Source organism: Fulmarus glacialis, unplaced genomic scaffold (genome assembly GCF_000690835.1).
Source record: "Fulmarus glacialis isolate BGI_N327 unplaced genomic scaffold, ASM69083v1 scaffold8224, whole genome shotgun sequence".
Taxonomy (NCBI): Eukaryota; Metazoa; Chordata; class Aves; order Procellariiformes; family Procellariidae; genus Fulmarus; species Fulmarus glacialis.
Genome location: NW_009207356.1, coordinates 9,026 through 23,120, shown reverse-complemented (window position 1 = coordinate 23,120; position 14,095 = coordinate 9,026). Strand labels below are relative to the sequence as shown.

General features: G+C 42.7%; 1 protein-coding gene across 1 annotated transcript in view; it reads right to left on the bottom strand.

Moving 5' to 3' along the window:
- The window catches only part of LOC104075527 (cytoplasmic FMR1-interacting protein 1-like), an 18,458-nt gene extending 4,614 nt beyond the window's left edge, over positions 1-13,844 (bottom strand). The window contains exons 1-5 of the mRNA XM_009576064.1: positions 13,773-13,844; positions 12,744-12,887; positions 11,102-11,192; positions 3,101-3,231; positions 216-288 (exon numbers count right to left, since the gene is read on the bottom strand). Of these exons, the coding sequence (XP_009574359.1) occupies positions 216-288; positions 3,101-3,231; positions 11,102-11,192; positions 12,744-12,887; positions 13,773-13,844 (511 nt within the window). The remainder of the gene's footprint in view (positions 1-215; positions 289-3,100; positions 3,232-11,101; positions 11,193-12,743; positions 12,888-13,772) is intronic.
- Positions 13,845-14,095: the final 251 nt, after the last annotated feature.

Below are 14,095 nucleotides of genomic sequence, written 5' to 3'. Positions count from 1 at the left end.
CACGCCATTCCTCCTCTTCCTCTTGTAATTTGCACTGAGCTTTGCTAAGCAGCACGTATTTTTCAGCCAGGCAAACAGGCCTGAATCTGTTACCTCTGAACCGTAATTAACAGCGGTGTTGTAAAGGATGGCTGGGGACGGTCACTGAAACCACAGCAGCAGGCAAGACAAGTGGAAAGCATTACCCAAGGAAGGTGTTTTCACTTAGCCGATACCTTTGACGTGAACTCTGGGCAGGATGTTTTGGAATGGCGCCGCGTGCAACAGGTCACACACCTCCTCTAGGGACTGGAACGAAAAGGAAATGAGAGGCATTTAGGACCGAAGAATCCCCAAACCACACCAGATCTCCAAAACGGGCTTCCAAAAGCACGCCGACGCCGTTGCAGAAACACCAGAGGGCAGCCAGCCTCCGCCGCTCGGAGCCCTCGCTCTCCTCATGGGACCGCTCCCAAAGACCATTTGATTTCAGCAGGTTACCTCGGATTCCCAAATAAACTCCTGCAGCTCTCCTCCCACCCTCAGCTGGCAGTTTGTGAAGGACAGGGTATTTATTAAAAAGACTAATGCAGAATGAGTAATTTTGGTGTGAAAGCGGCAGGCGGCTCCTGCGCAGACAAACAGAGCGGTGAAGAAGATGACTCACTGCTTGGTTATTTTTACCAACACTGTTCCACAACCCGTTATCTATCATGGCAGGCACATCTCCCCTCCAGGAGGGCCGAGACATGCGACAGCAGCGGTGAACCACCTCTCAGGAAGTATTTTACATCTTTAGGGACAGGGGAAAGGAAGACAGATGTCTCCTCGTTCCTTGCTGCTGTATGTACGTGCAGAGAAAATGCAGAGATGACCAGAAGCAGACACATGATTTTGCTAAGCCCCTCTCCTCATTTTTGGAGCAGAGGCCCTGCTCATTTGTAGTCCCTCAGCTGTATTAGAAGATACGTTCATCAGCCATACCCTCAGCAAGGTCAGGCTACGGGGCTCACGTGCCTTTCCCAGGTTCCTTGATGTCACACCATGGAAATGCATGTGCTAGGCAGTCAAGATTAACAAGACCCACCCACTAGCAGAAATGTACTACGGACCTACATTTTGCACCGGGGTAAAGTCTCATTTAGTTATGATAGATAACCACAATGGAAAAATACTGAAATACGTGGCAGGACGTCAGGGTACCACTGAGGGCAAAAACAAGAGGAGGGGCAGCAAGCAGAGGTGTATTACTAGAAAGTAATAGTAATAGTAAACAGCCCAGAAGGCCAACCGTGTCCTGGGCTGCATCAAAAGCAGCGTGGCCAGCAGGTTGAGGGAGGTGATTCTGCCCCTCTACTCTGCTCTGGTGAGACCCCACCTGCAGTACTGCGTCCAGCTCTGGAATCCCCAGCACAAGAAAAACGTGGACCTGTTGGATTGGGTCCAGAGGAGGGCCACAAAAATGATCAGGGGGATGGACACCTCTCCTATGAGGAAAGGCTGAGAGAGTTGGGGTTGTTCAGCCTGGAGAAGAGAAGGCTCCAGGGAGACCTTATTGCAGCCTTTCAGTACTTAAAGGGGGCTTATAAGAAAGATGGGGACAAACTTTTTAGCAGGGCCTGTTGCGACAGGACAAGGGGGAATGGTTTTAAACTAAAAGGGGGTAGATTTAGACTAGATAGAAGGAAGAAATTTTTTACAATGAGGCTGGTGAAACACTGGCACAGGTTGCCCAGAGAGGTGGTAGATGCCCCATCCCTGGAAACATTCAAGGTCAGGTTGGACGGGGCTCTGAGCAACCTGATGTAGTTGAAGATGTCCCTGCCCACAGCAGGGGGGTTGGACTAGATGGTGTCACTTTGGTACACCCTCAAGCAGTGAGGGCCCTCGCCTGCCCGGCCTTTCACCACATACCCCGTTAGCCTGAATCCAAAGTAATCCAGTTTCACATCTTGTTTCAGCTATCCCACTACTGAATACGGGTTCGCTGCTTGTCACCTGGCCCTCCAATTACTCTCCACCACGTGGAAGGGATCCTCTAACACCATGAACAGTACTCTGAAGAACAGCATGTCTTTGTTACCTTATCTAATATCAACAGCTTTAATACACCCTAGAGAAGGAGTCTTACACGAGGATTTATTTTTGTGCAATGGCAAGCCCTCAGCCAGCTTGCTTGAGGAAATGATGTAGCTGGTTCGCAGTCAACAAAGATCTCTACGTGATGGGCAGCCCAGCCTCCGCGGCAGCGTGTGCTTGCCCAGCGTGGGCGGAGCACCCCGTATGCACAGGCAGGGGAGAAACCCCCCACCCAAGTCTCGAAGGCACAAAGGAGGTAAAGAAAAGGAAGACAGCACACCTGTTGCTTTTCTGGCCCATAAGCAATGCCCACCTTTCCCTCTGTAAGCACCCAAAAGCATGAAGACAAAGAAATTACATGTCTGGCCATTTTGTTTGAACAGCAGATTCTATAACGTGAAAGAAGAGTGGGAAAAGAAAAGGAGAGGTAAGGATAAAGAGCAATTGTAGCACCGTGCCCTCAGCAGCGGGCAGCTTCGCTTGCTGAAAGGCAAGAGGCTAGGCGTATAGGAATCAGCTGAAAAACTGGACATGTTTCACAGCTTCGTTCAAACAAGGACAGCTGAATGCCTGGCAGAGCGGGCGCCACTGCCAGCCATCCTAGCAGCAAGAAGGATGTCCAAGAAGTCCATGTTAGCTTTGCAATGTTTCAGATGACAACAGGAATGACAAACACAGAGGGAAAATAACGGTACCAGATGCACAACTCATTGACATAAAGAGAGTAGCCGCCCTGTGACTGACTGCAGGAATACTATATTTGATCATAATTTATGATGAAGGTCGTAATATTTGATCCTCAGGTACCGTACACGAAGCAATGTCTCTCACCCAGCAAAGTCAGGCATCCCTGCTATCTCGCAGACGTGAAAGCCCCCGCAAGACTGTAACAGATCAGAGCAAGGAACTGTTTCGACCCATCTGCCCATCAGCAATAGCAAACTTGCAGATTTCAACCTTGTTGTTTATGACGTTAGTAACAAAATTTGAGAATACATTTTGAGAGACAGATGGGTTTTCAACTAGCACAGCAGGCACCTACCAGACTCTGTTCAATGAGGAGGCAAAACAGGACAGCATTTCCCACTTCCCGCAAATTCTGGAAGCAGACAGTCTTCAGTTCTGCATATTCAACAATGTCCTTCAACTGATGGTGAAAAAACTCCAAGATACCTGAAATCAAAAGAGAAGCAAAAAAATTAAATCTCAGAAGCCAGAACGAAATCTAGTGATGATCACACAGGCACACCTGTTACCTTGGGAAAGCAGACAACAGATTCTGGTTATGTGGTTAAGAGTCATACGGATCAGGACTAATTTTTCTTTCTGCCTCAAAAGCACTCCGATTTTCTAACCAATTTGCCTATTCAGAGCTTGCATTGAATGTGCATAAATACACTGTATCAGAGCACAACTAACCAAGGGTGCAGGTTTATAGTTCTCTCTCCATGTATCAGCACATGAGATTTTTTATCTCCAGAAGTGCAGCCTACAGGAAACTGAAAGGAGCAGTATTTAAATACATCAAAAATCAGAGGTTATGAAGTGTTAAGGCAGGGGTGTGCTGACCTTTTTAACTGGATAAATCATGCAAAATGGAGTGCCTAGCTTCTCGCTCCTCGAAAAAGGGAGCCAGTGTAAGGGTAAGAAAATAACTTCCAGGGGCAGGAAGAGAGACTAGGGCTCTCGTCTGCTGTTAGTCCTGTTCCAGCTCTGTCCCCAACCTGCCGCACCACCCAACACGTTCAATTCACAGCTGTTATTTTCAAGGATGACAGGGCCAGCAAGGAGCAGAGCGCTAAAGATACAGGGAACAGGGGTGGTGTCAGGCTATGACTCTGACAGTGCCACAGCCAGCCAGAAGTGATCTGCAACCTCACAAAACAATTAAATACAGAAATCTCAAGTCAAGCTCTGCTGGCGAGGGTACATCACACAGTCAGAACATTGTTTCTGTCAAAATTTTGCCAAAAGCTGTTAAAAACCAGCTAAATTATGATTTTAAAAAACACATAATTTACATAAACATATGTCTTTTCCACCAAATCTCTCCTAAACAACGGTGACGCTTAACGCGCTGGTGGATTTCCAGCTCCTTCCCCCCAGCCCCAGAAAGGTTGCGCAGTCCCTTGGTTAGAGACAAGCCCAGGAGAGCCTGGGCTTGGCAGCTTCTGCAGGGAACCGATCTGATCAGCATCGCAGAGGTTAAAGTGATGTGCAGGGTGGGCGAGGAAGAGCAGAGAACTGCAGTAGGTCAGACAGCTCTCCAGCTTTTTACAAGTTAATCTTTATCAGCATTTTTCCATCTGTCTGCACAAGCCTGCCCCTTTTAAAAAACTTCGACTGATGACAGAAGAAAATACATTGTGCAAAGCTTTCGAATTGCGTGCTACATACGGCAGTTCATTTCCATTACACTGAATTAAGCCACACAGTTAAATCTTCACCCAATCACATCTAAAGCAATTGAGAGGAGACAAGGAAAGAGAGCACAGATGCCCCCACCACCTTCCCATGTGTTCCTTGGGTGCAGCTGACAAACACTTCCCATGCAGGAGATTAGACTTTGGTATTTACCCTGCAAGGCAATGGCTGAGAGGGGAGGGCGCAAACATAAAATACAGCCTGGAGCGTATCTATGCCAAGGAAATCCCTCAAATTCAGCAGAGGAGCTTGAAAACGTACAGTGAAGGAAGGACCGTACAGCTAACCCACACGCTTCTACAGAAAGCCTCACATCATTAAAATTAGTAACACGAAACATCAATAACGTGCATGGCGAGGGGATGCAGGGCTGGCTCTGTTACATCTCAAAGAACTGTTTGTCAATAGAAAATTTGCAGTAAATGAGTGTTTCCACACATGTTCAGTGGAGATAAATTTCAGACCTAACTTGAGTAGTTTAGTGACTCAATAGAAAAGCAGAACTGAAAAACTAATGGAAATAGGTCAGATGTAATGAGTGCTTCCTGAGCTTGATTTATTCGAAGGAAAACACATTTAAATCTAGCTAAAAAGCAAAGAAGTCACGCCAGTGCATCACCAACTCCCCCCTTCCCATAACAGGGGGACCATGTAACGAAAAAGCTCTGCAAAAGGCTGTTGGTGTACATTCAATGCTGCAGTATACAGGCCAATTGCAATTCCCAGGTGTCTGAGCAGCAGTGGGCACTTGTGTTTGTTGTTTAAACACACCTGCCCACCATGGCAATGAGATGCTGCAGTGCTGAATCCTGGGATTCCTATTTTAAAGATGAGGTTGAAAAGGCAGACTGATATGGCAGAAAATTTTTCAGAAGAAATTTTTGATGCTAGGAAAAAAATGCAGACCGAGGGCATTGAAGCAAGCTTTACTGCAAGTCTACACTGTGTTTCAGTTACACACCCTAGTATTTCTTTTGTGTTTTTCTCTGTTGATGAAAGGGCTTCCATGCCTAGCAAGAAAGGTCTTCTCAGGATCAACTGCTAGAAGTCAAGTCAAATACTTTCCTCATACCAAGACTGGACGCCTTTCTGGAAGCAAAAGTCCATTGCGTTATCCTGGACTTAGGTCTGTGCCATAGAGGAAATCAAACCAGAATATCTACCAACGCTTCTGGTCTTAGTATCCGTGGCACGTACACAGAGATTGATGGTGAACCAACAGAAGGGCTGGAAGACTCCCCGAAACACAGTGACTAACTGTAGACTTCTCCACATAATTACCATGGCAAGAAAGCACTACCCGAGCAAGCAGGATATTGGCGACAAGGACAGACATGGGGATGTTTTTCCCTTTATCTTGTATGGTGAGTGGGGAGCAATTTGGTGAGAAATAGAAACTGAGCTGAACAGCAAGGACGATTCTGCTACCACAACATGGCAACAACCATTGGTCATGCAGGGGATGGAAAGGTGGTGGGGCAGTGCCAGACTCTCTCAATCCCCCACCCACACTGTGGATTTTGTGGGGAGTTTCAGAAAAGAGATTGATGCCTGGAATGATGCAAAGAAAATTTTATCAGTTTTATAAGGGCAGCTCTGAAGTGAAATTCTGAGAATAACCCATGTCACCTACAGCAAATATAAAGGAGCAGGATGGCACAGAGAGAAACCAGGAGCAGCACAGAGGACTGTGGCTGGCAACAAGGAGCTCATAATGAAGGTGTGACTGAAACCAAAGCAAGACAGTAAGTCCACCCAAAAGCAGCAGGACAGCAGAAGTCAAAGAGGCTTGAGATTCATACCATAAAAATTACATATTGTCTTTTATAGTCACTCCAAGTTAGAGTTCCTCTCAAAGTCCTTAACAAAGATCCTTATTTCTTCACCCAAAGCCCCAGTCTCCATATACAGATATATAAATATACACACCCACACACATGCATTCATGAACAAATTGTGTCATTGTTTTGAAAATCTGACACCCAGTAGTTAGCATGCAGTTGTTCCAAATGTCGCTATGAACAGTGCACCGCTTCCCCTTAGGTGAAGGTCTTGATTTACCGGCAAAGCAGGTGAAAGTTTACAGAGCTACACAGGCTATTTTTGATGGAACAGAAATGATACTGAAAGCACAATCTGCTCCCCAATGGAGTCCTGTGGCAGAAATATTATCTTCATTAATGTTTGAGCAATGGCATTCCGATTATACCTCCTTCTACTGTATAGTACGCAGAACTGTATTTTTATGAAAGACTATGCATGCATACCGAAGCCCTGGAAAAAGAACAAGTGTCTCAGGAAAGTTAATTTCACTTACCTGCATGCAACCTTCCTCTTTCCCCTGATTTTATTTGTGGGTGCAATTCCTAAGTTACTGAATTTGTTATATATACATAGCATTTTGCAAGGCAAATGAATCAAGGCTTTCTGCTCTTTCTCTCCAAAAAAGCAATTTTAACTAAACCGCTCTATTCCTGCAGATGGGATGATGTTAGGTGTCATAATAATTGATTTTATAATCCTAGTTTCTGATTTACACAGATCTCAAGAAAAGCAAAGGCTGTTGATATAAAACAGATCCAGTAAAGTACAGAAGATTAGTAAAGGATTTGGTTCCATCTCTGCTTCCAAAATCCTATCTCAAGAGCATTCAAACAGCAAATGCCAAGTTTCAGCTGTGCAGTCTCTACACTAATTAATTTAGGAAGTCAGACCAAATCAACGCATGCAACACAAAGCTGGTTGGATTTCTTCACTTTGGTCACCTTTCATTTTCTACAAAACAATCTCAGTTCACACCTACAGACTCAAATCAGACATGTTCCAGAGCCTGTAATAGTTCTGGTACCTAAAAGATTAGGATAAAAATTGGCTATTAATTCTAGAACTGAATCACTGACTAACAGCAAACTAGATCTTGAAAATAATCTTGGTCTAGTTGTGTTATGGATTATTTTCTGCAGAGTACTGGCTTCACTATTGTCAAGTAAAATCTGCTAATCTGCAACAGCAAAATTGCTCCCAAGAAACTGGGTGCTATAATGACCTTTAGTTTATGTTCACTTTCATATAGACCTTCAAATGGTAGCTATAAATACTTCTTTGGCTCACAAGAAACATCATTAACTCTGCATATCAGCAATCATGCCATTCCTTTCAACAGAAATGTTTGTAAGGTTTAAGCATACACATGTATCTGGGAATTATGATCATGGAGCCTGTGCACTGTGTTTATTTTGCTAGAAGGAAATATCCTATTGTTCCGCATATCTAATCAGTCCTTACTGCCCTTTCACAACCATCTAGGTGATTTGGGTTGCCCCCAAATTCTTTCAAATAAGTCTGGACAGGTTGCAGAAAAAATCTATGAATAAATTCCCTTCACATTCTTCCCCGCAAGGACTCAAGCCATCGTGCCCCCAACCAAGAAATTAACTTATTGTCCTACTCATCCAATTTGATCAAAAACCTGGGATAACAGGAAGCACTACTAGCCCTTCTGCCGTGCCCCAAGCGATGCTTCCCCAGCAGCCTCTAGCCACTACTGCCCTCCACCGCGCTTCCCGGCCCAGGCTAGCTCCAGTTCCTATTAGACCCTGACCCAAAATATTCCAGAAAAAGGAGGGTTGGAAGACTGTTTTTTGCCAGGTTGCTGTGCTAAAGCAGCTCAGAAGATGTTGCCAGCAGCACAATCAGCCCAGGGAGAGACGGGAACACAGCCGCCGGCAGCACGGGGCACTGGGAGGCTTCCCCAAACTGCCGTGCGAACACACGGGATTTCAAAAGATCACGGCCTGGTGTAATGGGTGTTTTGCCCTGCACCAGCTTTGGGTGTTTTGCTTCTTTGATTTTTTTTTTTTTTTTTAAAAAAAGAGAAGAAACATGGAAATGCTATACTTGGGAAAAAATACACCATTAGGCTGTTTTCTCACCAAGTTTGTATCTTGCTAAGCTCACCAATTTTTCTTAAAAACTTTCTTTTGGAGGGGTGATATACCAGTGACAAAAATCTAAGCCTCATCTCACAGCAGAGCTGACAAACTGCTTTCCTCATCATGTCCAATGACACTTCAAAGTGGCAGGACATGAAATACTCATTAATGCTGCATTCGAATACTAGAAAAATAGCAGAAGAAAATGTTACCTCCAAGATGAAATTTCAAGTTTAAACTCTTATAGGCCAATATTCCTTTAAGAGCTTTAGCGACTTGAAAAGGTCCCTTTAAAAATCCTTACGCTTAATGTATTTTTAGACAAATATTTTTTATGACTACAAGATGAGCAAGTTCCCCACTGCTTTAGACTGTTCCTATGGAAACAAACCCATTGGCGAACAGGAGTCCTGAACAACTCTGATGCCACTGTCTGGACCCTGCTCCTTTCAGCCGGTTTTTTTTTCAGGAATAAATCACCGTTTAGAAATCCACAAGTCTAGAGGGCTGATTATGTAGGGCTCAAGGAATTGCAATCAACAGAGTCCAAACAAAGCTCTCCAAATGAAAAGTCTGAAGTGCATGAAATAGCTAGAGGCTTACTGAGCATACTTAAATCGCTTTGCATATGGAGAATGGACTCAGGAAATTAATTCCGAATTGATAAAAGCATGTTACATCAAGACAGACGAGAATCTACATATTTAATCTGTAGATCGGAATCACAGTTTTGGTCTGGATGTCTAAGTAGTGACAATTATAAAGAAATTATTTGTTGTGAAAGAACAGAAGCAGCATACAGACATGCTCCATAACACTCAGACTTACTACTACAAGTACTAATTTCTGCAAGAAACTTTTGGAGGCAGAGGAGGGAAGAGACAACTGTTGGCGTGTATCAGCTTGCATTTTCGGTGGCAAACCAAGTAAACAAGGTGTGGCAAAGACTGCTACAGATGCCGGATGAGGGCTAAAATCTACAGCACGTCCCCATTGCAGAGAGCATTTTCCTTTATCAGTCAGAGCTGCTCCAAGGGCGGACGGCTCCATGATGGACAGGTGTCAGAGAGTGCAATGCGATTCTTCAGTGATGTGAGAGAGGGATGGAGCTTCCACATGCATTTTCTGTCTAGTGTCTTCAAAAGAAAAGGGAGAGGCAGCGTGCCAGTGCTATAAAGGCTGTCTCTGCCATTTCTTGGAAGAGTCTCTGCAGGAAGTTATTAAGTGTCCACTGCTAGAAATAGTTCAGAACAGTAAAAATACATGTTTCAGGATAAAATCTGTTAGGAACTGGGACAGTGAAGGAGCACAGAATCGGGTTGGCTTTTGAGATCCAGTCCAAATGTAGTTGCTGAGATCTTCCATCGTAACACCAAGAATTACTCTGATCTCTCAGTACAGTAGGCATCTAAAATATATGGTATTTCTTTTGCAAGAGTAAATATGACATCAAAGCAGTTTGTGATCCCTACAAAACAGGAAAGTGATGAAGGATTTTAAAATGTTTTAATCAATCCTGTGAAGGCTACCGTTGCCTTTCCTATAGGATAGATTGCCTTTTAACCTCAAGAGAAAGTTTCTGCTTAAGTCCCTGGGCATCTCCTGCCAGATACTTACTCCTTACAGGTGAGGATTTCTGGCAAGAGACTATGAGCTTCCTAATGTCAGCCGCAGCATTGCAGACCCTGGTGATGCATAATCTATATTTGAGAATACCTACTGCTTGTGTGGTCAGACCTTAATGAGGGGCTAAAAACCTCAGATAGATTATTTTTATACTGCTAACTATCATGATTCATCCACTTCTATGCTCCAGGGAGAAAAACAGGAAGCAAACACTTAGCAAGTCCTCGATTTCGTTTAACATTGGTAATGAGCGTCAAGCAAGCTGAGGGAAGCAGAAAAAAACCCAACCTATTCCAGTTGGAGTGGCATTTAATAAACCTAAGTGACTCTGGAAAAATAAAGATATATTCAGGAGGTGGGTGGCACATGGAAGGATTAATTTGTGTTAATTAGAAGTTGTGGAGGAGGAATATTTTGAAGGGGGGGAAGCAGTTTCAGAATTTCAGTGAAAAATGTGATAAATACTAATTAGCCAATTATTTCTCCACAGTGGCAAGCAGCTTTCAAAGTCATTTCTTCTTCTGCAACTGTCACACCTCCTGTTAAGTGGCTAAGATGCGCTCCACACAAGCCTCAGACATAACTATTCTGGCAGGACCAGTTTGCCTCTCAGCAGTAGCACTCCTTTTCTCTAACAGTTGATAAGGGCAAAGAAAGAGGTAATAGAGGCTCTTCCAGACAATCGGGGTTATCTAAATCAGGCATTTAAAAAGAACAAGTGTGAGAGGCTAACTTGCAGAGGGAAAAGCTCAACACGCTTATGAGAAAGACTAGAAATAGAAACTATTGTGAACATCCCAGCTCAAGATCAATTATGTCATAAGGCTGTCTATATACAAACTGTCATCCTTTTATTTGCCCTAAGCATAGAAGTTTTAAGACTATTAAGTACTTCCAGAACGCCAGCATTCAATGATTCTTGTTATGAAGAAAAAAAAAAAAAAAAAAAATGGAACTCCCCCTAGGCAGAAGGGAGAAAGAGAGAGGTACATATGATCCAGAAGACAGTGATTAGTATCATCTTATTAAGGCTACTATGGCAACACCAAACAAGAACTAACCTGGAGAACCATACTCATGTCTTGGTAACCTACAGATCTTAGGCATCACTTCCATTAGGGTCTTGACATACTGAAGAATCGTCCCTTGTAACTAAGAGAAAACAGATGTTATTGAACTAAGAAACTTTACAAGAAGTTGCATTCAAACTACACATGATTTGAACAAGCTCTAAAAATCTTGCATTTAATTCTGTCAGTCATCATCTTCAAAAAGGCAACTTTTTCAAATGAATACAGTTGCACTTTCCTTCATGTGGCATTAGCCACCTTTTGCTGCAAGGAAGAGTGGCACAACAGCTAAGGCCAGGAAGATAAAAAAGAGGAAACCATGTTCTTCTCTTGCAGACTGTCTCTATTGTCTAATGAACTTTTAGATTTTTGGTACAAAAAGTTGCATTTGAATGCTTTCAAAAGCAACAACAGAAAAATCCTTACCATTAGGTATGTCTGTAATAGCTCAAACTGGCTATTCTGGACATACCAGTTAAGACTAAGTCACAGTCCCAGCCTACAGTCAGTCTGCCTTCCTCCCACTAGACACCTTTCTCACATCTGAGCATCTGCATCAGGCATCAGCAGGACACCTCCCCCCAGGCCTCTTAACCTCCTTTATAAACATCCAAGTGTTCAATGCTACCTTTAATGAATTGGGACGATTTACCACTTAAATAAATAATTAAAACAAAAATCCCCCAAACCCAACAAACTAACACTCGACCCTAAACCACGAAAAATATCTGTGTTTTCTTCTTTTCCTGAAGATTAGACCATAGTATCCCTTCAAGCAGGCTCTAGCCATTCTAGAACATCAAAAACGTACTTAGAATATTGTGGGAATTACTGTAAACAAACTGCCGAATGTGTCAAGTGTCTGAAGTGAGATTATGAAAACTACAGCTATCCCCCGGTAGAGTTGGATTATTTTGGCAGCGTGCTCCTTACAGGCAACAGGAACAGGGAGGAAAAGACCATTTCTTTAGCTTAAACTTAACTGCAATACATTATAACTGTATACACAGACAGTAATAATATGGCTAACAGCCAGTCCCTCAATCTCCTCCTAGTTACGGAAAAGGACCTTTCCAATACAAGATACCCAGGCTGTATGGACAACTTCTTCAACATCTGGTCTGAGCACTCTTCTAAATAGGCTTGATGCTATCCATTACTAGATCAAGCACAGAGATTAAACCTTCCTTGTTATTAAGGCGTCACCTGACAATGATGTTATTAATGAAAGCCTGAAGTTAGGTAAGGCAGAAAGCACACTCCAGCTGTTCTCAAAAAATATCGAGAAAGTGAATTTACAGTACAATCTTTAAGCTGAAATCAACTTAATTTGAAACATTCATACTTTTCCAGAGTTTACCCAGGACCTAACAGCATAGGTCTCCACAAATTAAATTCATCTCTCCAATGCAGAATCCAACGTTTTCAAAACACTGCTCAGGCTACCAAGGCACATCATCTATGTGTCTTTCACAAGACATTGAGTACTCTCAAACATAGCTTATACTGAACTTCAATGGAAGTAACACTTTAAATTAGTTTTATCTGAGATCTCACTTTCACTTTGTTTTTCTTGAGACATAGCTATCAAAAGCCATTTGGAATAGCAGAAAATGAAAGACAATTGGCATACCAGGCTCTTGACCACTTTCAGCAACTCCTCCATCACCACAGCAATACCCTGATACCCAAGAAGTCTACAGATGACTTTAAAGTGAGGGGGACCAACAAAATTCCTGTAGTTGCTGTAGATGCTGGAATATGCCAGATTCAATGCCTAAAACGAGAAAACAAATATGATTAATGACAATTTCTGCTGACTGCATCTTTACAATAATCTCATTTAAACAGCATTTTAAAGCATATTAAAAATAAAATAACTTTGTATCTCACTCTCTCTCCAGGAAGTTAAAATACAAAGCTTCCCTTTTGTAAGGCAGGAACTCCAACTAAAGTCTCTGTATTAGCAAGACAAACTTGTAAACACTTTTTTTTCACCAGGCATCTTCCACTTACCATTTATAAAGCTATGAACATTTCCTCTCTCGTATTTTTCTATTTATACAGTTATGAAAGGCTAAGAGTAGTCAATGCCAGTGTTCAGATCCCTTAACTTAAAGCACAGCTTCTATTCCTATATCGTCCGTTTTATGTACAAAACATCTTGAAAGAAGTTACTTCAATTTTCAGTTCATAATAGGTGTTGTTTTAAGTCTCTGAGGACTCAACTACAAAAAAACAGCCTTCTGCAGTTACTACTCTCTGCAACTAATTAATAAGGATCTCGTTTTTCAAATCCCTTAGCTGTACACAAGATCAAAGCAAATCTAAGTCTCGGATGTAACCTCATGGAAGTTCTTCCAGAGGTGTGTAAATAGGATCAGGTGCTTTGCCATATTAATGACTATTTTTTCAAAGTGAACACAACTGTACAGACTGATGCTGCGTAGGGATTTAGGAACTGTCTGCTGAAGCCGTGGATCAAAGGGGAGTTAGCTAACTTAACATCCTCCACTTCTGTAAGTGGGCTGTTCTCCTAATATCCTGAAATTTAGTTTTAAAAGGGAATCTTGTCAACCTTTCTTGCAGAAGGTTCTGTTGTCTTTCCTTTTCTTTTCTGCAGTTTTCATTCTCCCTGATACATTCATGAAAGACAACATACTGTTAGACTTTCAACTCCACACACATCAGCTGTAACAGAAAATTTTCCTTCACCAGTATCCAGGAAGAACATTGAACATTGACCTTCCCTCCAGTGCAGACCCTGCCCCAATATCCATGCAAGTCAATACCAGATACTGTAATACATGGCATTGCCCAAAGAAACTACTAGGAATTCAAGTCATGAAACTCTACGAAGCTCTTGGAGGATTTTAGTCTCATAAAAGAAAAGGACTTACAAATCATCTTTAGAAGAGATCAGGATAGAAGATACACATTTTTATTTATGTTGTAAATCTCTATATAACACCAGTTTCCAACATG